General features: G+C 46.4%; 2 protein-coding genes across 3 annotated transcripts in view; one reads left to right on the top strand and one right to left on the bottom strand.

Moving 5' to 3' along the window:
* LOC124090279 (guanine nucleotide-binding protein G(I)/G(S)/G(O) subunit gamma-10) overlaps positions 1–25,857 on the bottom strand; it is a 57,379-nt gene that overhangs the window by 12,275 nt on the left and 19,247 nt on the right. Inside the window, exon 1 of one of the 2 annotated variants that reach the window (XM_046440833.2) lies at positions 934–1,036. The exons of the other annotated variant lie outside the window; for it this stretch is intronic. The gene's annotated coding sequence lies outside the window, so the exon portion shown is untranslated. Of the gene's footprint in view, positions 1–933; positions 1,037–25,857 lie in introns of those variants that run through there. 2 annotated transcript variants of the gene reach the window in all.
* Batf (basic leucine zipper ATF-like transcription factor) lies at positions 574–23,008 on the top strand. Its single transcript, XM_046440831.2, has 3 exons — positions 574–906; positions 3,360–3,464; positions 22,464–23,008. Exons 1-3 carry the CDS (start codon positions 844–846, stop codon positions 22,671–22,673), a joined length of 378 nt encoding a protein of 125 aa, XP_046296787.1. The 5' UTR covers positions 574–843; the 3' UTR covers positions 22,674–23,008.

The raw sequence follows: 25,857 nt of genomic DNA, 5'->3' as shown, positions 1-25,857 counted from the left end.
GAGGGTCCTTCAGGACCCTTCTCTAGAGAGGGCATGCTCTCCCAGCCGAGAGGTTCCAGCATGAACTGGCCATGAACGGGTTCCAGCATCCCTCCTAGAGTTCCCTTGTGGCTTTCAGATGTACCCAACCTCTTATACTGACAAGAAAGAACAGCGCCCCTGGGCCACTTTGTCCCCAGGTCACCCTGAGGCTGGCTAGACTGTGAGAAAGGCCCAGCCCAAGACAGGGTGGACAGCTGTTTTCAGTAGAAAACCAGAAAGAAATCCCAGCCCCGCCGTTTTATTTTGGTTTAAAAATCAAGTCGTGTGACAACGGAAACTCTTTCCCAGCTGCCCTGTCCTCCCAGCCGTGTTGACAGCAGCCTGACTTGCTCATTCTGGCTGGGGATTTTCCCTGAGGCCTGTTTTTCTCTTTTATCTTCATCAATTGAAGAGAGCTGCTCTGCCTTGCAAACTGTCAGAAGGCTTCTGGGGTTCGGTGTATTTTTTTTTTCTTTCACATAATTCTGGGTCTTTTCCCAGATATGTATTTTCTCTCCGACTACCTTCTAACTTGTTGAAGTTTCCGCCCACGTGACTTCCAGCATGAATTACCAGAAACCACAAGAGAGAGAGCGCGCGCAAGCCCCAAAGTGAGCGAGATGTCCCTGTGGGGAGCAGTCCCCCTGCACCCCAGAGCAAGGAGGACGCAGGGGTCAGAGGTGGCTGCAGGGCCAGTAGGGGAGGCACCTGTGGAGGGTGGAGGGCTGGTGGCCCAGGGACAGCCAGGAAGGGAGGCCAGCTGGTGACCCGAGAGCCCAGAGGCATCTGGGGCCGTGTGTGAGAGCCCGGAAGAGTTCAGCCATGCCACACAGCTCCGACAGCAGCGACTCCAGCTTCAGCCGCTCGCCTCCCCCTGGCAAGCAGGTAGGGTCCCCGCTCCCTCTCTCCTACCCTCGGATTCTCCTGGGGGTCAGGAAGCCGGGCAGTCTTTCTTGTCCTGCTCAGGGAGCTGCAGAGAGAGGAAGTGGCTTGTGGCATGAACACTCTATGAGACTGAGACATGGCATCTGCAGTGAAGCCGTGCACAGTGGCCTCTGCTCTGCCAAAGCCCCTTTTCCTCTCCATTCCCCAATGGTGCCCATTGTCCCTGCCTTGCAGGTGTCCCCCATGAAGCTTTCTAAGTAGCAAAGGGGAGGATGAATGTCAAATAACTCAGAGGAAGTGGTCCACTCTTCTCTCCGGCACTGGAAAAGTGACCGGAGGAGCCTTAAGTTGCCTGCACAGCCCAAATCCTGGATGTGTCGTTTCCCTGGAAGAGTCACAAGGGCATGAGAGCAAAGGGGTCAAGGTGGGCTTTGGGAACAAGTTGACGGGAGGAGAAGGAACCTGGCGCAGGGCGATCTCTGCTGAGGTGCTGCCTCTGTCCCCACACCTGCCATCAGGGAGAGAGATGCTGGAGCTGCCGCCAGTGGCTTCTGGACAAGAGGAAGGAAATAAAGGGGAGATGGCCCTGGGAACCTGTTGGAGACATTTGCTAGTAGCTTACCTCAGCTCTGGGAAAGGAGGGAATTGAGGCAGGGGTTCCGGGAGATTTTAGAATCTAGATTGATTTCCAAGTCAAGAGTTTTCAGCTTGAATTGCCAAGACCTTGGGCTCTCTACTCACCTCACGGCTCCTGGGGGCTTCCTCTTTGCCACATCCTTAACATCCCGCCCCAGGGAAGTCCTTGTCCTTCTCCTCCAACGTATCTATCTCCATGGATTAAAATCTTCCCCACCTCTGAGGTTCAACAACTGCATTCTTTTCTTAGCATAGATATCCAAGGGGCTTTCAAAATGCACAGCCCAAATGAAGGAAGGTAAATGTCAGACAGAGAGCATCTATCCTTAGCAGCTAACCCGAGAGAGAAGTCCCGGTGGAGACCTCTAGAGGGCAGACCATCCAAGTTCAAGATGGTATCGGAGTGGCTGGGACTGCCTGGAAGTCTGTGCTGTACTTTTCTTAGGAAGGAAATTACTCATGGCTTCCATGGTAATCTGGTCCCCGTGCCCCTTAGAGGAAAAGCACGCCCTCCTATCTCACCCAGTGCCCTCCGACGGCAATGACCCGGGAGTGCGGCACTTGCTGGGGAGCGCAGAGTCTGGCTTGGGATCTGCGCCCTCTGGCCAGCAGGGAGGTGCGAGGGAGCCCGGCGGGAGCTGCCTGGGCTTCTCTCAGGCGTCTACGCATCGCGGAGAAAGCTGGAGCCAGCCTCTCCAGCCAAGCAGAAGACATACCCATCATAGGGTGTAATTAGAGAACACCCCGGGGTCCATATCCTCCCGCGCACCCACCCTTGACCCCCGACAGCAGGCAGCCTCCCTAATGAGTCCATTCTTTTTGGCATTTTTTTTGTACTGGGCGTTCTGATCCGGGCGTGGGAAATGTCAAACTGGCTGAGCAGAATGAAGGGAATGAAGGAAAAGAAAAGGCAGCTCTGGGCTGGGGCCCTTGGCCTCCCCGGGTGTGGCCGAAGACCTCATGGGATACATAACAGTGAGGTCACTGGTGGTGAGGAGGTCTTGGGAAGGCTTTGGACTCAGCACCGCAAGGGGCGATACTCCCAGATTACTGTGAGCTCCTGGGCCAGCTCATAGGGCCTCAGGTTCTTCCCGGGTACAACAGAAATAATGACGCCCGCTTCACAGAACTGGGAAATTAAACAAGAGCACCTCTGAAAACACTCGAGCAGAAGTTGACACATAGTAGATGCTCAACAAGGTTTGGGGATGAAAAGAAAACAGCCAAAAAGAACAGCAAGGGGGTTCTAGGAGAAATAGATGTGTGTGTGTGTGTGTGTGTGTGTGTATGAGGGTGAGGGTGGAGCAGCCCTGAAGAGGAGGAGAGGCGACAGACACTGCCTTCATTGGCTTCACCATTGTTGCTCAAAACAGCCCCATTGAGGCCTCGAGATCTCATGCTTCTTCCTATAGTTTTTGGCCAAATAAGACATAGACAGACCTGAGGATGTGTAACAGGGTATGGAAAAGAATGCTCCTGTGGCTGCAGGCTTTTGGAAAATAAGGGGATGGATGGGTGCATGAAGAGATGAAGACAAGGAAGGTTGGATGGATGGATAGATGGAAGGATGGATGGATGGATGGATGGATGGATGGATGGAAGGATGGAAGGAAGGATGGATGGATGGATGGATGGATGGATGGAAGGATGAATGGAAGGATGGATGGATGGATGGAAGGGTGGGTGGATGGGTGGAAGAATAGAAGGATGGATGGAAGGATGGATGGATGGATGGGCGGATACCAAGTACCACAAAAGCCTACTTTACTTCAGAAGAGAAGAGCAAACTCCTAATTCCCATTATCTCTACCTCCTAGGACTCCTCTGACGATGTAAGAAAAGTTCAGAGAAGGGAGAAAAATCGCATTGCAGCCCAGAAGAGCCGACAGAGGCAGACACAGAAAGCTGACACCCTGCACTTGGTGAGTGCTGAGAGCTTGGGCTTTGCTCTCCAAACCCATGGACCCTTGGACCACAGCTTTGATTCTGTCTGTGTGGGGATGTGTAGGTGGGGAGAGTAAGAGGAGGGTGAGGGCTTTAAGGTGGGGAGGACAAGCTCTCCTGTGATGTATTTGAAAAATTCTGTAGCAGAGACTATGCCAGAGGCTGAAAGAGAAATGAATCTTTCTCCCTGGGAAGAGTCAAGGAGTGGACACATTGGGTGTTGGAAGCCCAGAGGCTGGGTAGGATGGAAGACAGAATCACTGGCTTGGAGAGGGGATAGCCAGAGAGAGTTCCGTCCTCATAAGCCACCGAGAGCAGAAGGTGGACTGACTTGGGGAGGAATTGAGATGTTAAGTGCTTTGGGGAGCTTGTTATCCTACAGTGCTAGGACCACACAAAGTCTCATCCCTTTGGAGGGCAGCTGGGGAACCACCCAAATGTCCTTGCATTTGGGACAAGGAAGTCCACAGAATGCTACATCTTACTCCTTTATTCTAAGCATCATTAAAGTTCTATTTTGAAATTTCTATCATTAATGATATCCCCATGTGAAAGATACAAGTTCAAGTGCAAACATCTGGTCTAGTGCCCATCCTTACCTCTTGATCCAAGCCTTTCTAGAGCAGGCTGAACTCTCGACTTGGGCACAAGGGTACGGGGTGGGGCCGAGGGGCAGCTCCACTGGTGGCCCAAGGTCTTAGTAGTGCTTCTGACTCCCGGCTGTGTGCTTCATAAAGCAGAGCTTCCTCCGCATCTCCCCATCCTCCCCCTCCCCCTTTGACTCTGCCTCTACTTGGTTCTTTGTTTGACCAGCTCTTACTTCACTGGTTCCCTCCTCTTCCATCCCCTCATCCCTTCCTCTAGCAACTGGATCTTCCCGTCCTTCCAGAAACATTCCCATATCTTGAATATTCTAGTACTTTCTTTCAATGGTAAAAAGAAGTACAACTGGTACCAAAAAATGAATACGCTTGTATTTATTTGGATGATTAGCATGGCACCTGACCAGTTAGCATGACTATTTTTACCTCATCAAGACTAAGATACTGTTTTGCCCAAGGTGCAGGCATATGCTTATAATCACAGTGACTAGGGAGGCTGAGGCAGGAGAATGGCAAGTTCAAAGCCAGCCTCAGCAACTTAGCAAGGCCCTAAGCAACTTAGTGAGACCCTGTCTCTAAATAAAACATTTTTAACAAGGGCTGAGCCTGTGGCTTAAGAGTGCCTCTGGGTTCAATCCCCAGGACAAATAATAATATATAGTTTTAAAGGGAACAAAAGATGTTTCTTCATCTTTGTCAGGAAACCAAGAATAGGCTGCACCAACCTTTCTGATTGGTTCTTTTGCTTTATTTGAAATGTAGTTGGTATATCCTCCTTTGCAAGCTAACAATTTTAAGTCCATAAATATGTGTCAAATTGGAAAAAAAAATGAATGAACAGCAAGTCTGTACTAACTGTGGTCAACAGTCTAAATGCTAAGCTGTTGGCGTCCCTGCTACTGACATGCTCCCTCTGATTTCTTTGTGGCCTAGAGTCACATGGAAACACTCCCATTTGCTATTTTAAACGTGAACATCTACGAACCATCACTTTCTCTGAGTCTACTTCTTATTAAACCAAGCAAACAAATAAATATCAACTTAAAAGGTTAAAAGCTTCTCTTTTTTTGTACAAGTTTACAATGTCCTGAGACAGGCAAACTACTATAAACTCTATATGTTTTTAATATTTTTTTTAAAAAAAGAAATGGAAAATAAATAGAGGTCAGCAGCTCGGTGGTCAGAGGACAGTGTTTGAATCCCAGCTCTGCCACTTGCTATCTATTATCTGTGTGACTGACTCTAGAGTCATTCCCAATCTCCCTTAGACTCTGATTCCTTATCTATAGAATGGGAAATGACAGTAACTACTTCCTAGGGAAGTGCAGAAAAAGAGCTCAACACAGTGCCTGGCATACAAAAATACTCCAAAAATTTAATTACAAGATTGATAATAATAGTTAATAGTATAAGAAGTAAGATAAAAAAATCACAACTAAGTTACACACACACACACACACACACAGATTTTCACAGAATCTCAGGGTTGAGAGATTTCTTTAAGGCTGAAATGTTTAGGCACACTTTTTTCTTTTTTTGGTACCAGCGACTGAATCCAGGACATTTAACCACTGAGCCACATCCGCTTTAAAATTTTTTATTCAGAGACTAGTTCTCACTAAGTTGCTTAGGGCCTCATTATGTTGCTGAGGCTGGCTTTGAACTTGCTATCCTCCTGCCTCAGCCTCTTGAGTCACTGTGATTACAGGCGTGCACCATCACACCCGGCTCAGGCACTTTTGATGCCTAAGAAAAGGATCTTGTAACCTCTAGTGCTAGATAGCTCCCTCTCTTCTAACATATGGAGAGGTCCCCCCCTCATCTTGAGCTGCACCCCATCTCCCTATAAATCGAACCCCCTGGTGTCCGTCCACCCTCTCCGGTGCATACCAATGAGCAGAAACATGTGCCTCTTTGCAGCAGCAAGGTTTCCATCTCTGACTCGGCTGTCCTCTGTAAAACAAGAGTCAGAACCAAAAGATTGAGCCTAATTATACTGGTTGTGACTACCTGGGGGTAATTTCTGGAACTTGTAGGTGAATGGAGCCTCCAGTCATGGGGTCAGCATATCTACCGTCACACCCCAGCCTCACTCTCTAGAATGTTCTCATTCTCCCCACATCTGAGCTCAAACTCCTCACCCACTTCTTTCTTTTGAGCACCACAACATTCATCTTCACTTTTCTCCCAGTGAGCAGATCACAACGGAGTCTACGCAGCAAGCCTGTGGACTGCTGTCAATGCAATTTGTTTTTCTTGGCTTCAGGTGGGAGCTTGGGCAGCAGCATGTAAATTTTCACCATCAGACAGAGAGCTTGGCCGTGGTTTGCACTGTTCATTTCCTCTTGGTCAACAGACGCCCTTCTTTCCCATACCTTGTCCTCTCAATCACATTTGTAATTCAGGTAGAAGCTTCTATTCACCACCTGAGTCGGGTTTCACGGCTGGGTTTGCCCTTGACCCCTTTCCATGCTTGCTATACATGAAATCTTCTGGCACCGAATTTCTCTAGCTGAAGGACTCATCCAAAATTTTGCAGACCAGGCTTTAGAAATTATGGTATCAAATAAGGGCCATGCTTGTCTTGGGGTCTAGCCTCAAATGCTGGGGTGACATTGTTTTCCTGGTTTCAACTGTCTCATCTCTCCAGTGAGAGTAAGGGATTCTGGCTATTGGACATTTGAGTAGCTGTCCTATTCATGGCTCCCACCAACACACACTGATTCCTTTTAAAATGACAGGAGGGAAAGAACATTTAGTGATGACTGTGTTACAAAATGAACCAAGGTGACGCATAGTGGATCAAGTGATTCTTTTTGTAATTGTTACAAAAACAGAGTCTACATACAGTTTTGATTCTCTTTCAGTTTGATGTCTCACACAAGTGCCCATCATACTTAGTTCTTTTTCTCCCACGGGCAACTGTAGGGTCCCTTAGGTACAGTACAGATGTCAACTAGAAGAAGAAAGGCATGACTTGCCCAGTTAGTTCCTAAAAATCTCAGCAGCGAAATAAGTGGATCCAAGATAATCAGTTGAAAAACCATTAGAACTAATAAGAGAATACAGACAGCTTCCAAAATTAAAATAAAAAGTAATACCTTTCCTACATGCAAACCATAACAAATTAGTAAATTTAATGGAAGGAAAAATCCCAACCACCACCATTATATGAGAAAGGGGTCTGGGGTTGTGGCTCAGAGGTAGAGTGCTTGCCTAGCATGGATGAGGCACTGGGTTCGATATTCAGCACCTCGTAAAAATAAAATAAAGGTATGTGTTCACCTACGACTAAAAAAATAAATGTTTGAGAAAGGAATAAATTTAACAAAAATCATGAAGGGTTTAATTAAAAAATTTAAATGATTCTAAATGACTTTTTAAAAATTCAAAAACTAAATAGAAAGATGTATATTATGTAAAGTTAATATTTTCATTAAATTAATCTATAAATTTAATGTACTCCCAATAAAAATTCAGTAGGGTCTTCTGGGAATTGGGGAAGAACTAGATGAGCTATTCTAAATCCCCAGTGAAAAAGAACCGTCTGAAAATTGCCGAGAAAATGCTAAAGAAGAAGGGGAATGAGGGATTAGCAGACTAAGCTGAAACGATTTGGAAAAGACAGAACATTGAACAGATTACAGAAACAGACCCAAAAACAAATTTAAAATTTAAGAGCCAAATATCTGTGACAATTCCTAAGACATTAGAACAAATTCAAGACAACCAGGATGACATTTCATTCCCCTGAGGGAGGGCAGAATTCTTCCATAGAGTTGGGACAACTGACTCATCACTTGGGAAAAAGGGGAAAAAATGGACCCTCCATTCCTTATATAACACACAGAGACAGATTAAATCAAAAAAGAAAGAAACTTGGGGGAAAAAAAAACATGCATGTTAAAAAATTGATCTTAGCCTGAAGAAGTCTTTTTCAAATAAAATAAAAACTCCTGAGACTACAAAGGAAAAAAAATTGATATATATAAACTTTATGCATTAAAAGGTGAAAAAACTTCTATATAGTTCAAAATACTACATGCTAACTCAAAGGCAAATGATAAACTGGGGGAAAAATATCTGTAACATTTATGACCAAAAAAGGTATGTTTACTTAATATATGAAAGCTCTTATGAATAGGAAAATGATTAACAACCCCAAAGAAAAATGAGCAATGATTATGAATAGGCGACTTCCAGAGAGAGATAAATGGCAAATAAATACGTGCAAATATGCTAGACTTCACTTATATAGGGAAATGCCAATTAAAGCAAAAGTGAGATTTCTCTGCCAGATTGGCAAAAAATAAAATGCTGCTAAATCATGATGTTGCCAAGGCAATGGAAAGGCAGAACCATCACATGCTGCCGGTAGGAGTACAGTTGGTGCACCCCCAGTGGAGGGCAGCTTGACCATGCCCCTTCCAATTATGAGCACTCATGTCCTGTGGGTCAGCATCAAGGAGTCTACGCACAAACACATCCACAGATTATCCACCGCTGTGCATTTAAAGATAATCATTGCTGCGTTGTTTCTTAGAGAAAAGACTGGAAGCAAGCTAAATATTCATCAGTAAAGGAGTGCTTAAGTAAATTAGAGTTTGTCCATTCAGTGGAATACTGAGGAGCTATTAATAAGTTTCACCTGAATGTGCTGATCTGAAAAGATTATCAAGTTTCTATACTCTTAAAGGAAAAAAGTGTAAATATGGCACCTGGTTTTTCCACTCTGTGTTTTTAGCAACAAGAAAAACTCTTTGTACATAATTGTACAAACAGAAATTTTCAAATAGATTACCCCAAAAATTGTTGGGTTTTTTGTTCTGAAAAGTGGGAATAAACGTCTAAGAGAGAGATACTTTCCTTTTTAAATCTTTTTTATTTAATCAGTTGCTTTTATTTTTATAATATAGGTACTGAAATTCTTGACATTGATCAATGCTAAATATGCATTGAATGCTTTCTTTTCTACTTATGATACCACCCATCAAACAGCTCTCTACTGTGGCATTTTAACCCTTGAACTTCCTACATCAATATCTCAGTCCTTCAAGAGAACCCAATGTTGTTTGGGATTTGAGTGAGTGACCCTAAAGTCCACAGTACTAGATGAGCCACCATCAGGGAAGGCAAACCAGTTTCCGTTGTGTAGCCATCCCAGTTGACTGTAGTGGCTCCTGGGAGCCTCGCAGCATGGAGGATTTTGAATGACTGTTGAGTCAGTGGGAAAGAGAATTGAGATTAATGAAGAAGTATTGTTGCCAGGTGCAGTGGCACACACCTGTAACCTCCCCTCTCCAGAGGCTGATGCAGGAGGATCTCAAGTTCAAGGCCAGCCTGGGCTAAGTTGCCAGACCATATCTCAAAGTAAAAATGAAAAGGGCTGGGATGTAGCTCAGTGGTAGAGTGCTTGCCTAGCAGGCGCAGGCCCTGGGATGAATCCTCTGTGGGTGGAAAAAAAAAAGAGAAGCAGCCTGGTTCGTGAAGAGACTAAAGGTAGAGGAGATGGGGACCGTGGGCAAATTTAGTTCAGAGATGTGCTACTGGAAGTCAGATCTGGCCTTGAGGGTGGAACTGGAAGCAAGTTAGAGTAACAGGGCCAAATTTGGGAGCTGGGGACCCACGTACATCCTTTAGATGGGGCTGGTGCCTGAAGGAATCTCACACTTGTTTAGGAAAAGAGAGGTTTACAAGTTCTGGATACATTGTAATATCATATACAACAGAAAAATATTGAGTGTACATTAGGCAATAACAAATCTTTGAGCTAATGTTGTGAGAAATGCAATATTTACAATTAGAGGGAAATTGAGTAATGAAGGAACTCAGTAAAGATGTTACCCATGGGCCTCCTGTAGAATGGCACTGTTGTTCTTGGCTTTCTGGGGAGCCCTGGGAGAGAAGGCAGTTTGTGGTCCTATTTTACTCCTAGAGCTCTTTTTCTCTCTGGGAGACCATGCCTAATCTTTACTGGCATAGAGAAGTTATGGGTCCATGAAATACCAAAGGAATATTCTGGATAGATCTACCCTTAAAAAGTTCAATGTAAAATCAGTGAAGCATCCATGAAAAAGAGACACCTCTCTTGGGCCACCATTGCTATCAATTTCTTTTTAAAAACACAATAATTGAACATGATTGGGTATCAAGCACTGTGTGTTGAGTGCTCGGCTGGCAGTATCTCATTCGACCTGCACCAAAGCCTTATTTAATAATTTTTTACATTAGGTTAGGCAGCTTGTCCAAGGCTACCTAGCTGCATCTTCAGAACCCATCTTCCCCACCCCTACTGCCTCTTTCTCCAGTCTTTCATGAGGACGTGTTCATCTTCCTCGACTCTATACTTCTTGGAATCTCTACCTGAATTTATTTTTCTGTTTTTTATTTTTTATTTTTTAGAACAATGTCCTCCAAAATTCACACTTTTCCCCATCTGTCAATAATAGGCCTGGCCAAGAAAGTAAAGATATCCCTATATCAATTAAAACCGTTCTTTGAGAAGGTTGTATAGCAATGAACATTAACATCTTACATGAGAATAACCTTTGAAATACTATTTCCACTTACAAGAGATTGAAGAAAAATTATATATAAGGATACTCAGTTTACCAGTATTTGTGAATAGTAAACACTTTTTTTTTTATACCAGAGATTGAACCCAGGGGTATTCAAATACTGAGCCACATCTCTAGCCCTATTTGTATTTTATTTAGAGACAGGGTCTCACTGAGTTGCTTAGTACCTCACTGTTGCTGAGGCTGGTTTTGAACTCACAATCCTCCTGCCTCAGCCTCCCAAACGACTGGGATTAAGGGGTGTGCCACCATGCCCGGAATGAATAGTAAACATTTTAATAAAGTGTTTGATAATGCTATAAAATTGGGCAGCTGGATAACAATAATGGATTAGTATATTATAATACACTTATACAGAATTTTATGCTGGTATCTAAAATTATCATGAAGATCTGTATGTACCAATTTAAAAGATGTCAGTGAGGTAGCATTGAGTTAAAAAAAAAAAGAAGTAAATTACAAAGAACATGTAGAGTATAATCCTGTTCATGTGAGTTAAATCTGTGGTTTGGGGAACAGTTGCACATATAAAGAGATGTCTGGAAGGATATTCTCCAAGATGCTAATAGTAGTTGTTTCTGAGTGGCTGAGTTTCAGTAGCCTTCCTTGAGTACTTTTCTGCATTTTTAAAATTATAATGAATGCGTGCCATTTAAAAAAAATCAGAAGCAGTCTAAAATAGTCTAAAATTTTGACTGTTTTATTTGGGGAAAAAGACATGCCAAGGCAATTCACCACTGACTGCTTATCCCCCGGAGGACAGATCTGGGGGCGAAGTGTAGGGTGTTTGGGGAAGGACTGATCTGGAGACAATAAAGAAGTCAGTCTTAAAAGGATCACGGGGGCCCAGGTCACAAAATGACAGCTGCTATTCAGGAGACATCTCCCCGGGCACCGCCAGCAGTAGCCAGGCTTCCTTTCTTCTCTTGAGAAGAGTGAGAGTCTCCCCAAAGAGCCCAGGCTGCTCAAAGGGAAGCCCAAGACCCACAAGAAGAGGGTGGGATGTCAGTACAAGGGCTCACCATGGGCCCACATGGAGGCCTATTAAAGGGAATGGTAATGGTTATGGTCATACTGCTTGTTCCTAAAATGACAGAATTCAAAGAAAACTCAGAGATCTTTCAGGCCAACCTGTCGTGTGGCCAACGAAGAAACTTTCTCAAGGACACCCAGGAACTCAAACCTCTGGCCTCCCCATCGTTCTACTTTTGTTTTGTGCTACTTTGCTGGACAGAGCTTTGCTAGGTGGGTGATGTTGATGCCACAGGTCCTTTTGCAAAGGATACGCTGAGAACTAGGCCATCAACCAGATGCGCAGACAGCCTGGGCTCTCAGCATCTCCAGAACACTCAAACAGCGAGAGACCAGAAGGAGAGCTCAAGGTCAAGGGGCGCTGAAGCCTGCAGGTTTCTTTATTCAAAAATGGTTTTAAAGTAGTCACCCAAAATTAAAAGGACAATGAGATTTGGGGGAGAGTTGATATTTGCATCAAATTAAATAAATACTTAATATTTATACTGAGAAAAAAAATCTTTTAAAGAAAAACATCAAGACTCCCATCAATAAGTGGGCAGAGGCTATGAACTGAAATCTTACACAACATTTTTCCTACCAAAATGAAAATAACCTGATTTTGTATTCTGATTACGAAAACGATACACAATAAGGCAAGGTTTCTCAACCTTGGCTATTGACATTTTGAGTCCAGTAATTCTTTGTTGTGTGCATGTGGTTATCCTGTGCATTGCAAAATGTAAAATCTACAATCTGTCCAATAGATGCCAATAGCACTCCCTCCCCCTGTTCTGACAACCCAAAATACTCACAATATGTGTCAAATGTCCCCTGGAGGGAAAATCACTTGTGGTTGAGAATGCTACATTGAGACAGATGCAGAGAAAGTTGCTCTTCCTCCTTAGTTATTGATTACTGTAACATTAAAGTGAAATTAAGAAACCTTCATAAAGCTGGTAGGCAAAAAGAAATGATTTAAATTTAGAGCACTAAGCCACTGCTCTGTGCAGATACTGTCAGTTCCAGACACTCTTGACACGAGATTGTTGTGAAGTTGTTGTGAAATGGATAACACGTATTGATTTCTGGTGACAGGAGGATTGATTTGTCTGTCCCTTGCTCTGATAATCTATCACCTAGGAATATGTTCCAAGAAAATAATTGAACAAAGACAAAATCCAAAACGCATCCAGGTGTTCATTCCAGCATTGTTTATGCCACTGAGATGGTGATCGAAACCAAAAGGTCCGACATTAGAAGACCATTTTAAGTAAACTGTGGATCATCAATTTCATGATATCACCATTAAAAATAATATTTATAGGTACTTACCGTGTGGGAGTGCCAAAGTGACAACAGAAAGCAAAACGCTGATTGTATATGTACTATGGTTGAGATTTTGTAAAAATAAGTAGGCATGCTAATTTAAAAGGACAAGATGACAGTATGTACAAATGAAAGCAGGTACGTTAGGGGACCAGGACCATGAGTGTTTCCAATTTTTAAAATTTATTTTTTATTGGTAAATCATTATTTTATATAATCATGGGGTTCATTTTGCCATTTTTATAAATGTACATAATATGATTTGGTTAGTTGGTGTTTTTAATTCTTAAATATATTTTAATGTAGTCATACTGTGCATTTTTAAAAAATATTCTTTATTAGTTATTGATGGATCTTTTTAATTTTTATTTATTTGCTTATTCCTGGTGCTGAGAATCAAACCCAGTGCCTCACACAAGCTAGGCGAGTGCTCTACCACTGAGCCGCAACCCCAGCTCCCACATACTGTGCATTTTTATGTTAAAAAAAGAAGGAGGAAGAGGAGGAGGAGGAGGAGGAGGAGGAGGAGGAGGAAATGGCCAAATAGAGAGTCCAGGGAACTCTGGAGGAAACTGACTAAGAGAACAGAAAAGATATCATTAAGCTAGAATTTCGGGGTCAGGTTTTGGTGGGAGACCTTATAATTTATCCTCCAAATAGGAACTCTTTTGAGAGTGAAAAAGGGCACTAGGAAATATTATACCAGGGCAGCAAGTGTGAGCTGGGACAGTCCCAGGAAATATCTAGATACCCTAGACTTCGGGGAACCAAGGAAGGCAACCCAGAGCTCTTATGGAAATTCAAAGGAAATGATCAAGTTCAAATCCAAGCTGAGGGCCCAAATCCCTAGGGCCAATAGGCAATGTCCTGCAACTGAGGACCCTGTAACTTAGAGATTTTCTGGGTCCTCGGTTGGTGCAAGAACAGGCCTTCTTGTTCACTAAGAGGGTGGCAGTGGCAGAACGTTGTTCATGAAGAGCCCTATTCCCAGCCCAGGAGCTCACGTCTGTCTGCAGAATTGATTCATCCACTCAGCAAGTATTTCCTGTCTCCTCCTTGCAGGTATGGTCAGTTCTAGGCACTGAGAATATAGTAGCAGCGACCAGACAGGCTGGGACCCTGATTTCATGTACCTTACATTCAACCTCAAGTCTAGAAAACGGAAAAATAAATGAACACATTAAGCACACCACGTGAAAAACGGTTCAAAGAAAATGAAATAGTGCAAGGTTGAAAGTGGTTAAGGGACAGGATGCGATAGTGATGAGGGAAGGCTGTTCCGAGGCCCTAAAATTGGAAATCAAATGCAAATAAAAGAGCAAGGTCAGCCAGGCATGGGGGCGCACACCTGTAATCCCAGACACACTGGAGGCTGAGGCAGGAGGATCACAAATTTGAGACCAGCCTCAGCAACTTAGCAAGACCCTGTCTCAAAATAAAAGGCTGGGGATGTGACTCAGGGATCAAGTGCCCCAGGTTCAATCCCCAGTACCAAAAAAGAAAAGAGGTGGAGGGATCTGGGGAAAGGGAGTTTTCAGCAGAACCTTGCAGCCAAGCCCAGGGGGAGGCATCAGAAAGACGCCTGGTGGAGCAGAGATAGTGGGAATGAAGTCGTATGGAGGCAGTTGAGCTAGTGGAAGCAAGGACTGGATTGGGGGGGGGGTGTCCACAAAGTTGATTCTAACCCTGGCTTGGAGATTTCTCTCAGCCTAAATTCTGATTACAAAATGGGAAGCAATGGCACCTCATTGGGATAAGTGAGAGCAAATTTAAAAACAAAGCAAGGCTATATTTTCTCTTCTGCATTGGAAAGAAAAGTAAGTCTAAAGATGTGAGGCAGGAGATGGGCCTTAGGTTGGAGAGCCCAGCCTTTTCTTATTCATCATTCCATATGTTCTCATGCGTGAACATGCTGCCCTTCTTTCTGATTGTTTATAAGAACTTCAGGAACGCCAGCTGTTTCGCTGTCGTGGCTTCTCACCACAGTGCTTGAGTCTGTCTGGTTGGGATGGGGAAGGTCAAGTTCAAGCTGGGGAAATGATGTCAGAGTTCTGTGAGTGGAGTTCCTTTGTAACCATCCCAAGTCATAAAGCAGAAGCAATTAACGTACTTGAATATTGGGTCAGATATTCCCTTGTGGATATCATAAGTCTAATTAGTATACTTTCTCATAGGTACTTCTTAGGTTTGGGTAAATGATCACAGGTTCCAAGTTGGCAGTCAAATGAACATGATTTTAGTGCACATTTACTATGAGCCAGGCACCGTCCTTGTCACAGAGGACAAAACAGTGAAGACAACAGCAGTAGCTCCTGCCCTCACAGAACTCAAGGGGAACTAATATGATAAAACTATAATTACTGAGATTTGACCAGGTTCCCTACCTCTTGCCTGTCCATCATAAGAATGAACTGCTGGACTATTAGAAATTGTATTTACCAAATACAGTAGTGATAGAATAACAAAGTGTCTAAATGGGCATTTTCTTTTAGGAAAAAAAATGTTTAACTTAGAAGTGTTCTCTCAACTATTTAAAATTCTTTGTATTTATATTTTATACTTTTATATAATAAAATATATTTGATAAAATAAAAATATAAAATATAAAATCAGCCTGGTGGAACATGCCTATAATACCAACAACCTGGGAGGCTGAGGCAGGACGATCACAAGTTCAAGGCCAGCCTGGGCAACTTAGCAAGACACTGTTTTAAAAACAAACAAACAAACAAAAAAGGGCAGGGGAGCTGTGGATGTGGCTCAATGGTTAAGCACCCCTTGGTCCAATCCTGTGTGTGTGTATGTGTGTGTGTGTGTGTGTGTGTGTGTGTGAAAAGAGTGTGTGTTTGTGTGCATGCGTGCACAGTGCATTTTGTTTATAAAATAAAAATATATAAATACATACAATAAAGTTAAACACTTCATTATTATATTATCTTTAAGAGGTCTCTGCTAAGAACATGATTCTCAAATTGGCTGAACAAGAGGTTCCTCTGGGAAGTGTTTTTAAAATCTGGCTTCCTGTGACCCAGCCCAGAACAATGAAATTGGAACCTGGGGACGGTGAAGTCCAGAAGACTGTTTGGTGCCCTCCAGGTGACTGCAGCATGCAGCCTGAATCAGGAGCAGGCCCATGGGCAACTCTGTTGGCATTTACCCAGATACTCTGAGCCAGAGGCCTGATGGCACAAACCAAACCAACACATCAAACCTTTGCTCTAATGGCAATTCCTAGTCGTTCTGTGGTTTTCTAGAACTGGGCTCTCTGGTGACAACCTCCCTAACTGGAGGTACCAGTCGGGATTGCATTTGGTCCCAGTAATAGACAGCCCTGGAGTGGAAGTTTGGTTTTCTCGCATAACAAGAGGCTCAGAAGTCCCCAGAGCAGGCTAGAACAGGGGCGCACCCAGCGCCTCGCTCTGCACAGTCATCTTGGCTCCTGGCTTTCATCCCCGAGGTGCACTGTGGCCGCTGAACTTCCAGGCACCCATCTGTGTTGAAGGAGGGTGACCTCGTGTCCTTGCAAGGCTTGGCCTTTTCACGGGGAAGGGAAGCTTTGCTCCCTGCCCCCTCGCCCCACCCTGTACTTCTGATTCCGTCTCTTTGGTCAGAATTCTGTTACATGGCCACCTTCACTGCAAAGGAAGCTGGGTATTTGAGTGACTCTTTTTCTGGTGTCTCTAGAGGAAAGTAAGGGAGAGGGAGTTCAGGAGGGGTGCTGAGCTGGCCAACCAGCGTTTTAGGTCAATGAAACCATAGTCTACAAGCCAAGGAATAGGGTGACAGCCTCCTAACCCTGTGACTCTATACAGGCCCCTGAGGGTGGCCCTTCTGGCTTAAACATCTGTTAGTGACAAAGGCACTTAGAGGAATGAAGATTTCTCCAAAATAGGTACATAGGTCATTCAGTGCGAAGACCTGTGGTTTGGCAATTCCTCTTCTCTCCTCTCAGGGCGAGAGGCAAGGGTTGGGGCTAATATCCCCAGGAATGGCAGGAGATAAAGTCACAGATCCCCCAACTGCTTGGAAAGTGTCATATCTTTCCATCTGAAGCCTTCTCCAAGAATGGCGGGCCCCACCTCTGTGTGCATTTGATGTGTAGGGGCTGGTGGCACCTAATGAGATCCAACACACACCTGGCTGGGAAGGACCAACTTCAAATACCACTCTCTAATTTAAGTGTGGGTGTGAGCTGAAAGGTCACCCTACCAATAGATGACAGCACCTTCTGTCGAGGAGGAAACACACAGGGACTATTTTGGCCCTTCTGGAAATTGTGATGAGAAGGTACAAGGAGAAGGTCAAGGCACTAATCTAGAGCTGGCAGGGAGGACCAAGCCCACCCACAAGGCCTGGGGAGTCCCCGCTAGAGCTTTGGGCCAGAGCCCAGCTTGGAAATGCCAGCCTGTCCCTAGTCTTCGTCCCAACTTGGTTGCCTGAGTATAAGGGAAGTGCCTGGGGATTCCCCATCATTTGAAAGCTCTTTAAGTGACCCCCCTCATCAGCCCCTCCAATAGGGGATTTCCCAGAATGTTCCCATGGCCCAAGGAAGCCTCCTCCTTAGCTGGTTGTGGTTCATGACAGAAGTGTCACTGGGCGACAGGTAACGCCACAGGCGAAGCTGAATCGTAAACATTGGCACGAGTTTGAAGAGAGAAGATGGATTCAGTAAGTTCGTGGGACTGAGGCCTCCAGATAATTATCAAATTTTATCAGGTTTATTCAATTAATTTTTTGTTTTGGTGGTACTGGAAATTAAACCCACTATCACTGAACTACATCTGCAGCCGTTTTTGAAAAATGTTTATGGTGAGACGGTCTCACTGAGTTTCTGAGGCTAGCTTCCAACTTGCCTCAGCCTCCCCTAGTTGCTGGGATCACAGGCATGCACCACCATGCCTGGCACAAATGATTCTTGATCATTCCCAGAGAGGGAGCCTCCTGCATCTTCCTTCAAATGTGGGTTGGACTTAGCGCCTCACTTCTAATGAACAGAACAATGCTGCAGATGAGACCATAAAAGGTAGTGCTTACCTTTCCCTGGGTAGAGACTAGTATGCGGATACGCTCAGGTAGCAAATTGGCAATCTGAAATGTTTGAGAGTTAAAAAGAGCCTTCAGATCCTCTGATTCTGTGGGTTTCAACATTAGCTGCCTGTCACATCCCCTGGGGAGCCTTTACCAAGCCCATGTCCAGGCTGCACCCCAGAACTATGAAATCTGAATAGGCATCGTACGCCCATTGCTAACGCCCAGGGGATCCCAGGGTATGGTGAAGGTTGAGGTTCATTGATTTGATCCAGTCTTCCTGTTTTAAATTGAGGCAACTGGGAATCAACAGGGAAAGTGAATCACTCAGGGTCACCAAACCAGGACCAGGATCTCGGATCCCCATCCCCGGTAACCACCAATGGAGTCCACCATGGACCCTCACTCTGTCTGGAGGAAGGTGTGGTTTCTAGATAGCTCTCTTCCAGAGAAGCTGGCCAGGTGAGCCACCTTGGGGTCCTCACGCAAGTGTTTCAGAGTCACCAATACCAAGATCCGGCTTTCTCTTTGGAGACCACAGGGTGCTGAGGACTCTCAGTAGTCTCTGGAGACTTTTGCCCACCATGCTCTGAAGTCCCACAGAGGAAGCCTTCGGGTGTGGTAGGAGCACAGGCCAACCACGCCCCCTTGGCCCTCCCTGGACCGGGGTCCTTGGATCCACTACTTGACTGTCTAGCAGAAGCCCCACTTTCCCTCCCTCTTCCCGCTCGCTGAGCTCTGGGTTCGCAGCCCACGCGGGCAACTTAAGGGATTGGGCGTCCACCCTCTGTTTTCTTGCCTCTTTAGTCATGCGAGTCCTTTCCAGGGCAAAACCGTCCCCAGGGGTGTCAGAGTGGACTGAGGAGACAGCAGGCAGCAACGTGGAGGGACGGGGGCCTCAGATCAGCCACTTCCTCCCGCAAGGGAAGTGCAGCCTGAGCTCTGTGTAAGAGTCTGGCTGCTGCACGGCCCCAGGGGGCTGGCAGGGCGGGTTCCTCGGGGGCCCTAGCAGGAAGCCGTCTGGCTTCCCAAGGCAAAGACAAGTGTCTTGTCACGGGTGGTTGTTTTCTGGTCAGGGGCCGCGGGCAGTGGTTATGCCGCTTTCTAGCCCTCTGGGATGCGCAGGGCTGGGGTGGGCAGAGGAGAAATCTAGAGAGAGCGCTGGGCCCTGCCTGGGAGGGAGGAAGGGCCTGCTGTCACTTCCCGAAAGCGGGGCCTGCCTCTAGGTGGCGAGGTCAGAGCCGGCCCACCCGCCCCTCCCTCCTGCCTTGGGGTTTGCCCAGGCTCTTCAGAGCACCAAACTTACAGTAAATGTTGTCACCAGTGGAAACTCTCAGAGGGGGCGAGGAAAAGGGCTCGAGCAAGGGGCCAGGGCTCCCGGCCCCCGGTTCCCGTCTTACCGACACCCCCCCCCCAGCTACTGCTTCATCTTACCTTTCCGTAAAGGGGGGATGACCTCCTCTGGGATGTACCAGGAAACAAGCAGTGGTGCAGGGAACAGGTTGACCTGTCCCAGCTTCTGGTGTCCCCCAGCTCCATTCTAGAGAGGGGGGTTTCCTTGCACTGACCTAGGCACACTTTCTAGCTAAGAGCCTCCTTCAGGAAATGTCAGGCTCAGGCTGAAAGTGTTTGCATTTGTCCTTCAAAGCAGATGAAAGGGCTGGGGTTGTGGCTCGGCGGTGGAGCACTTGCCCAGCTCGCACAAGGCCCTGGGTTCAATCCCCAGCACCCCGAAAAAAACCCCAAAACGAAAACAGACAAAAACTTGGATGATGGGCAAGCCCGCATGTGTATGCTCTTCTGCAGCTTAAAAAAGAACCCATGGGGGATGTGGGGCCAGATGATGGGCAGCGTAACTGACGAATTCCATCTAGCTCTCTCATGCTCTCGATGGGTTATTCAGGGCAAACTTTAAAAGTCAAGTTATTTTACATTTGATCACCGCCCACCAAATTTCTGAGCCAACTTCTTCATGCCAGCAATTGATGTTGTTAGCCAGTCAATCAACAAACACTAGAGTCCATATGATGTGCCAAGTACTTAAATGGGCACTTTGAATAAGTGCTTGGATATTTAAAACAAAAAATTTGGGGGGAGGGGGCCGGGGATTGAACTCAGGGGCACTTGACCACTGAGCCACATTTCTAGCCCTATTTTGTATTTTACTTAGAGACGGGGTCTCACTGAGTTGCTTAGCGCCTAGCTTTTGCTGAGGCTGGCTTTGAACTTGCAATCCTCCTGTTTCAGCCTCCTAAACCACTGTGATGACAGGCGTGTGCCACCACGCCCAGCCACTTAAAACAATTTTTAAAAATATTTTTTAGTTGTAGTTGGACAAAATATCTTTATTTTATTTATTTATTTTTATGTGGTACTGAGGATTGAACCCAGGGCCTCACACATGCTAAGCGAGCACTCTACCGCTGAGCCACAACCCCAGCTTAAAACAAATTTAATATCACATTTAATGAGTGTTTTCAAACTTGCCTGGTCATTAGAATGAACTGGGATACTTGTTGAAAACTCAGATTTCTAGACCCCTGCCCTCCAAATCTCAAACTCACTAACACCCCAGTCTCTAGATTTCAGGAAGGATTGTAACTATGGCTTTTTTTTTTAATTGAGCCCTCAAATTAATTGTGATATGGCAAGTTTTGGAAATACTGACCTAAACCAACTAGAACTAGAAAAGTAAAACCTGGTCACCAAATACCAGGTTGTTTTTTTCAACTGAAATGTAATTTATTGGTATCTCCAGAGCCACACCCCCTTTCTTGGGGGTCTTAATTAGCAGAGTGGACCTGCAGGATTCAGTCACAGAAGGTGAACCTCAAAATCACTTTGGAAATGCATTCTCAGGCTTTCTGAAGGTGGGATTGTTTCTCAGTGATTGTTAATTAGCAGAGTTCAATTGTTGGCTTAATAATAATGTATTCAGGAATCAATGCTCCTTAACCTGGGCTTTCCTGGTTAGCATATATCAGATGATTTCCCCGAGCAACTGGGAAAAGATTTTTCTGAACAAAGGACTTTGTTTCTACACAGGCTTCGGACACACTGAGTGGACAGGTCTTTTCCTCATTGCCCTTGTACAAAGTTTCACCCTCTGTGGTTTTAGTTTCCCACGGTCAACTGTGGTCTGAAAATATTAAGTGGAAAATTCCAAAAATAAGCGATTCAGACATTTTAACTAACTTTCATTCAAGTATGTCGTTATGATGGTTCTATTTTATTATTAATTATTGCTAATCTCTTATTGGGACTAATTTATAAATAAAACATATCATGTGTGCATATGTATAGAAAAAAGCATAGAATATGTTGGGTGCTATGTAGAGTACTAGTAGGTGCTGAACACAGTACATGTCGGGTTTTAGGAGCATCTTGGAACATATCCCCTCAGGGTAAGAGGAGACTAGTGTACTGAAAACCCTTTGGTGGGTAGATAGGAGTGGAATGAGACATGATAGGTGTCTTGGACCCTTTAATATTTACAGAGACCCTCATGTTATAGAATCTGGGCAGAGTAGACAGTCAGCCATGGAGTGTATTTATAAGACTGAATGGAAATGCTAGGAACGTTTGGGGAACATATTGCGTAAGGGGACGGAAAGAAGTGAATTGGTACAAGATGTTCTCACAAGCTGCTCTGCGTTTCCTCAGGATCCGGGCTGCCACACAATTCCCCTCGGCACATACTTGCCACTCTCAACCCACAGACGCTCAGGAGACCCTGTGTGCAGGCGCTGAGCTCAGGTGCAGCTTGGGTCTCCAGCACAACGGGGTTGAGAGGTGGTGAGGCCTTCAAGAGGGAATTAGGTCGTTAAGAGGGATCAACTCTTTTCCTACTTTCAGGGGATTGGACCGGTTTCCAAGTGTGGACTGTTATAAAGAAAGACTAGCATTCCCCTCTCTCGCCTACACGTGTCCCTTTGCCATTACCCACTTGCCCGTCCACTTTTCCTCTTTGCACAGAGCAGCATGGGGCTCGCACCAAAAGCCATGTGGGTGCTGGCATCATGTCCTCAAGTTTCCAGAACAGTGAGCTAAAAAAAAAAAAAAAATCCTTTGTTCTTTATACATTACTCATCCTCAGGTATTTGATTATAGCAATAGAAAATGGGCTAAGGTTTCATTTTGTGAAATTGCTGTTTTTAAGAAGTCAAAACAGACAAGTATCAGCAATGTCAAGTGGGTCAATCCAGTATCTATGCGTATACACGTACACACGTACATACTAATACGGGTGCACCCACAAACACAAACGTCCATGCACATGTGCACACTCTCACGTATGCACAAGAGCCCTCTGATGCCCTTCTCTGTGGCTGTGCTAGTGAGAAACGAATCTGGCCTCCCCCACCCTCCCCAGCCTGCCAGCCCTGCCTTCCCTGACCCTGATCACTAACGCTGGTCCTTCTCCTCACAGGAGAGTGAGGACCTGGAGAAGCAGAACGCAGCTCTGCGCAAGGAGATCAAGCAGCTCACGGAGGAGATGAAGTATTTCACGTCGGTGCTGAGCAGCCATGAGCCCCTGTGCTCGGTGCTGGCCACCAGCACACCTTCGCCCCCCGAGGTGGTCTACAGCGCCCATGCCTTCCACCAGCCTCACGTCAGCTCCCCGCGCTTCCAGCCCTGAGCTTGCAGACCAGGGGAGAGCAGAGCCCCCCACCCCTGATGTCCTGCAGGCCTCAGGAGGGACACACAGACTGTGGCCAGACTGCCCTTGTCCCTCAGAGCCGACTCTCCACCTGGAGACCCAGTGACAGAGGCCCAGGCGGGGACTGGACGCAAGGACTGTAGTGGACAGAGGGGTGTAAGGCCTCCCAGCAGGTGGCAGCCACCCGGTGTGTGCTGGACCTCCAAGTGGGTGGAGGCCCGAGGCAGTGACGAAAAGGAGGCCTGAGTCCCAGGCATGGAGGGAGGCGGGCAGGGGAGGGTGAGTTTTCTAAATAAACGTTTTTAAAGAAACCAGTTGGACAAGGCAGTTGTCCCTCTATTACCCTGTCCCTCAAAACTCTACCTGCTGTGGGGTTGGGGTCCTCTCTTTGTTCTCGGTCTCAAGTACTCCGAGAGCTCCAAAGACTCTGTGAATGCCTCTTCTTTTCTGTCTGGTCAGTCTGCCCAGGAGGAGGGGGTCCTCTCAACACATCTCCACCCTCTCCCCACATCTGTTCTCCACGCCCTCCCGAATCCCCAACCTTCCCAACGCACCTGGCCTCATTCTCTAGACTGTGAGCAGGAGAAGACTCGGCGCCAGATGCCGCTGGATGATGGAGGCCAGGGGGACACACTGTCTCCCTCACAGCACTCCCCGGCCAGCCGGCCCCGTCCATGCGGCCCAGTCCTGGGGGTGCCGTGTGCCAGGCCCAGAGCCAGGTATCTGAGTAACCCGAAAGCAGCTCCTAGGCTCAAGCTGGCCGGTCACCCTTGTTCACAGGAACCCCCTCCACCTCCCTTAGAAAGTGCCGACCAAGAGTTTGTGAAATGCCCGTCTCCTCGAGGCCCAGAGGCTGCACCTGCGCACTTTGAGGGGCTCAGGGAACAGGATTGTCTTTAGTTTGGGCAGAATCTGAAGCCAAGGTGCTCCTCTTCCCCTGTTCAGAGATCCCCAGGCTGAGCGCCTGCAGGCCCGCCTGCACACACACGCCCACAATAGTGCCCAGGAGAGACCCAGGGGGGCCTGCCCGCATATACGGCCTCTGCTGACCAGCTGGGGACCAAGCCACAGGGGTCGTTTTGCCAGGCTTCCCGTTCTGCCTCAGTAGCCACTCCCCATCTCATCCATTGGCCCTTTGGAAGGACAGTCACTGCGGGCTCCTTCCCTGGTGGCAGCCATGCTGGGGGGTTGGGGAAGAAGGAGCTGGCCCCTTTCCCTGGTCAGAGCCTCCTCAGCCTGCTGGCTGGTTTGAGGTCAGGTTTCAACTCCAGACTGCTCTACCCGGTGTCTCCCCTCACCTCTGGATGATGCCAGTGTTGGGCTATTGGATTAAACCCTGTAGACTATGGCCTGAACAAAAAGAGATGCTCCCAGCATGTGGTCACCTGGCCTCCTTGTGGCCCAGCCAAGGGAGGAGCCTGACTGGGAGGCCTCTGGAAGCAGACTGCAGTCACTGGGGCTCTCACCGACAAGGCTACTGCCCATGAATGTCCAGGATGTGGGGAGTGGGCAGAGACCCTTAATTCAGAGACTGGGAGACGGTTCCAAAGACCTTCCCTAAACACTCGCTTTCTTTCCTGTGGAGAATCTGGAATCATTTTTTTAAAATTTATTTATATTTTACACAAATGGAGCACAACTTTTCATTTTCCTGGTTGTACATGATGTAGAGTCACACCATTCGTCCAATAATACCCATGCATAGGGGTAATAACGTCCATCTCATTCCACCATCTTCCCCACCCCCCCTCCCTGCCCCTCGTTCCCCCCTGCCCCTCGTTCCCCCCTGCTCATTCCAAAGTTCCTCCATTCTTTCCTTGCCCCTCCTCCTTATGGATCAGCATCCACTTATCAGAGAAATCATTCGACCTTTGGTTTTTTAGGATTGGCTTACTTTGCTTAGCATGATATTCTCCAACTCTATCCATTTACCAGTAAATGTCATGATTTCATTCTTCTTTAATGCTGAGTAATATTCCATCATGTATATATACCACAGTTTATTTATCCATTCATCTATTGAAGGGCATCTAGGTTGCTTCCACAGTTTAGCTATTATGAATTGAGCTGCTGTAAACATTGAGGTGACTGTATCACAGTAGTATGCTGATTTTAAGTCCTTTGGGTATAGCCCTAGGAGTGGGATAGCTGGATCAGAGGGTGGTTCTATTCCAAGTTTTCTAAGGATTCTCCATACTGTGGTTCCACAGTGGTTGCACCATTTGCCAGTCCCACCAGCAATGAATCAGCGTTATCTTTCCCCCACACCCTCAACAGCACTTATTGTTAAATCTGGAATCTTAACCTTTGGTCTCCCAACAAAACAGCACACGGGGTTCCTCTCCCAGTGCAGAGACTCAGTGTGGACTGGGGTGTGCGGAGAGGAGGTTCTCTCGCATCCCATTCCTTTGGGACCTGGTTTTTTTGGAGTTAACGCTCTGTCTAGCTCTTTCCCACCTCCTCTGTTTAAGGGGCAGAGCAAAGTAGCCCATCACTCCAGATGTTACGTGCACTGCACAGAGTTTATTTTTCTTTGGAACTCTGAGCCCAGCTGCCTTGACAGCTAGCCCTGCCAGGACCTGGCTTTTCAAGGGCAAGCTTCCTTCCAGTCAGAGAATGTTCTTCCCACCCCTGCTGTCCTGTGTGATTTTCCCCCAGAAACCCCCGCCAAAGGCACGTGACCTGTGTTGGGCATCTTCTGAATGACACCAGGAACAGCTAGAGATGCAGAGCTCACGTGCACCGTTCCCATCACCCGGCAAGGGCTCCTCTTCCCCTTTCATTCTCCACTTTCTAATGACCCCAGAAAGTTCCACTTCTCCTTTCTGATCAGCCTGGTAGAGACGGCAGACGGCTGAGGCTAGGGCAAGTGCCAATGCTCACCTCATCTCGACACGGGGAAATTGGAGCTGCAGCCATTGAGTAGAGACTTGAACTTCCAGAGCTTTGACCTGGGCTGTTCTGTCATCCCAGCCTCCTCCTGGCGGGCCAGGTGACCCACATGCAAATGCCCCAAGGCAGACATGGTAGATGCATGGAACTCGCTGGACATAGGACAATAGGGAATGCTGGAGAGTGTGGCGACCTGAGGATGGAGTGTAGAGTTCACTCCATGGGGCCATGTGGGAATTCAGGCACAGCGGTTGCTGTTTCTTCTAATTTG

Source organism: Marmota monax, unplaced genomic scaffold (genome assembly GCF_021218885.2).
Source record: "Marmota monax isolate L192 unplaced genomic scaffold, Marmota_monax_Labrador192_F-V1.1 WCK01_AAM20220418_F8-fsc00017, whole genome shotgun sequence".
Lineage (NCBI taxonomy): Eukaryota > Metazoa > Chordata > Mammalia > Rodentia > Sciuridae > Marmota > Marmota monax.
Note: the sequence above shows the minus strand (reverse complement) of the source record. Positions and strands in the feature narration are given on the sequence as shown.

Excerpts from the sequence above, each read along its gene's own strand:
- Batf (XM_046440831.2), top strand. The coding sequence starts at position 844 with ATGCCACACAGCTCCGACAGCAGCGACTCCAGCTTCAGCCGCTCGCCT. Across the intron at positions 907-3,359 it reads CGCCTCCCCCTGGCAAGCAG|GACTCCTCTGACGATGTAAG; the intron begins GTAGGGTCCCCG and ends TCTACCTCCTAG. Across the intron at positions 3,465-22,463 it reads AAGCTGACACCCTGCACTTG|GAGAGTGAGGACCTGGAGAA; the intron begins GTGAGTGCTGAG and ends TTCTCCTCACAG.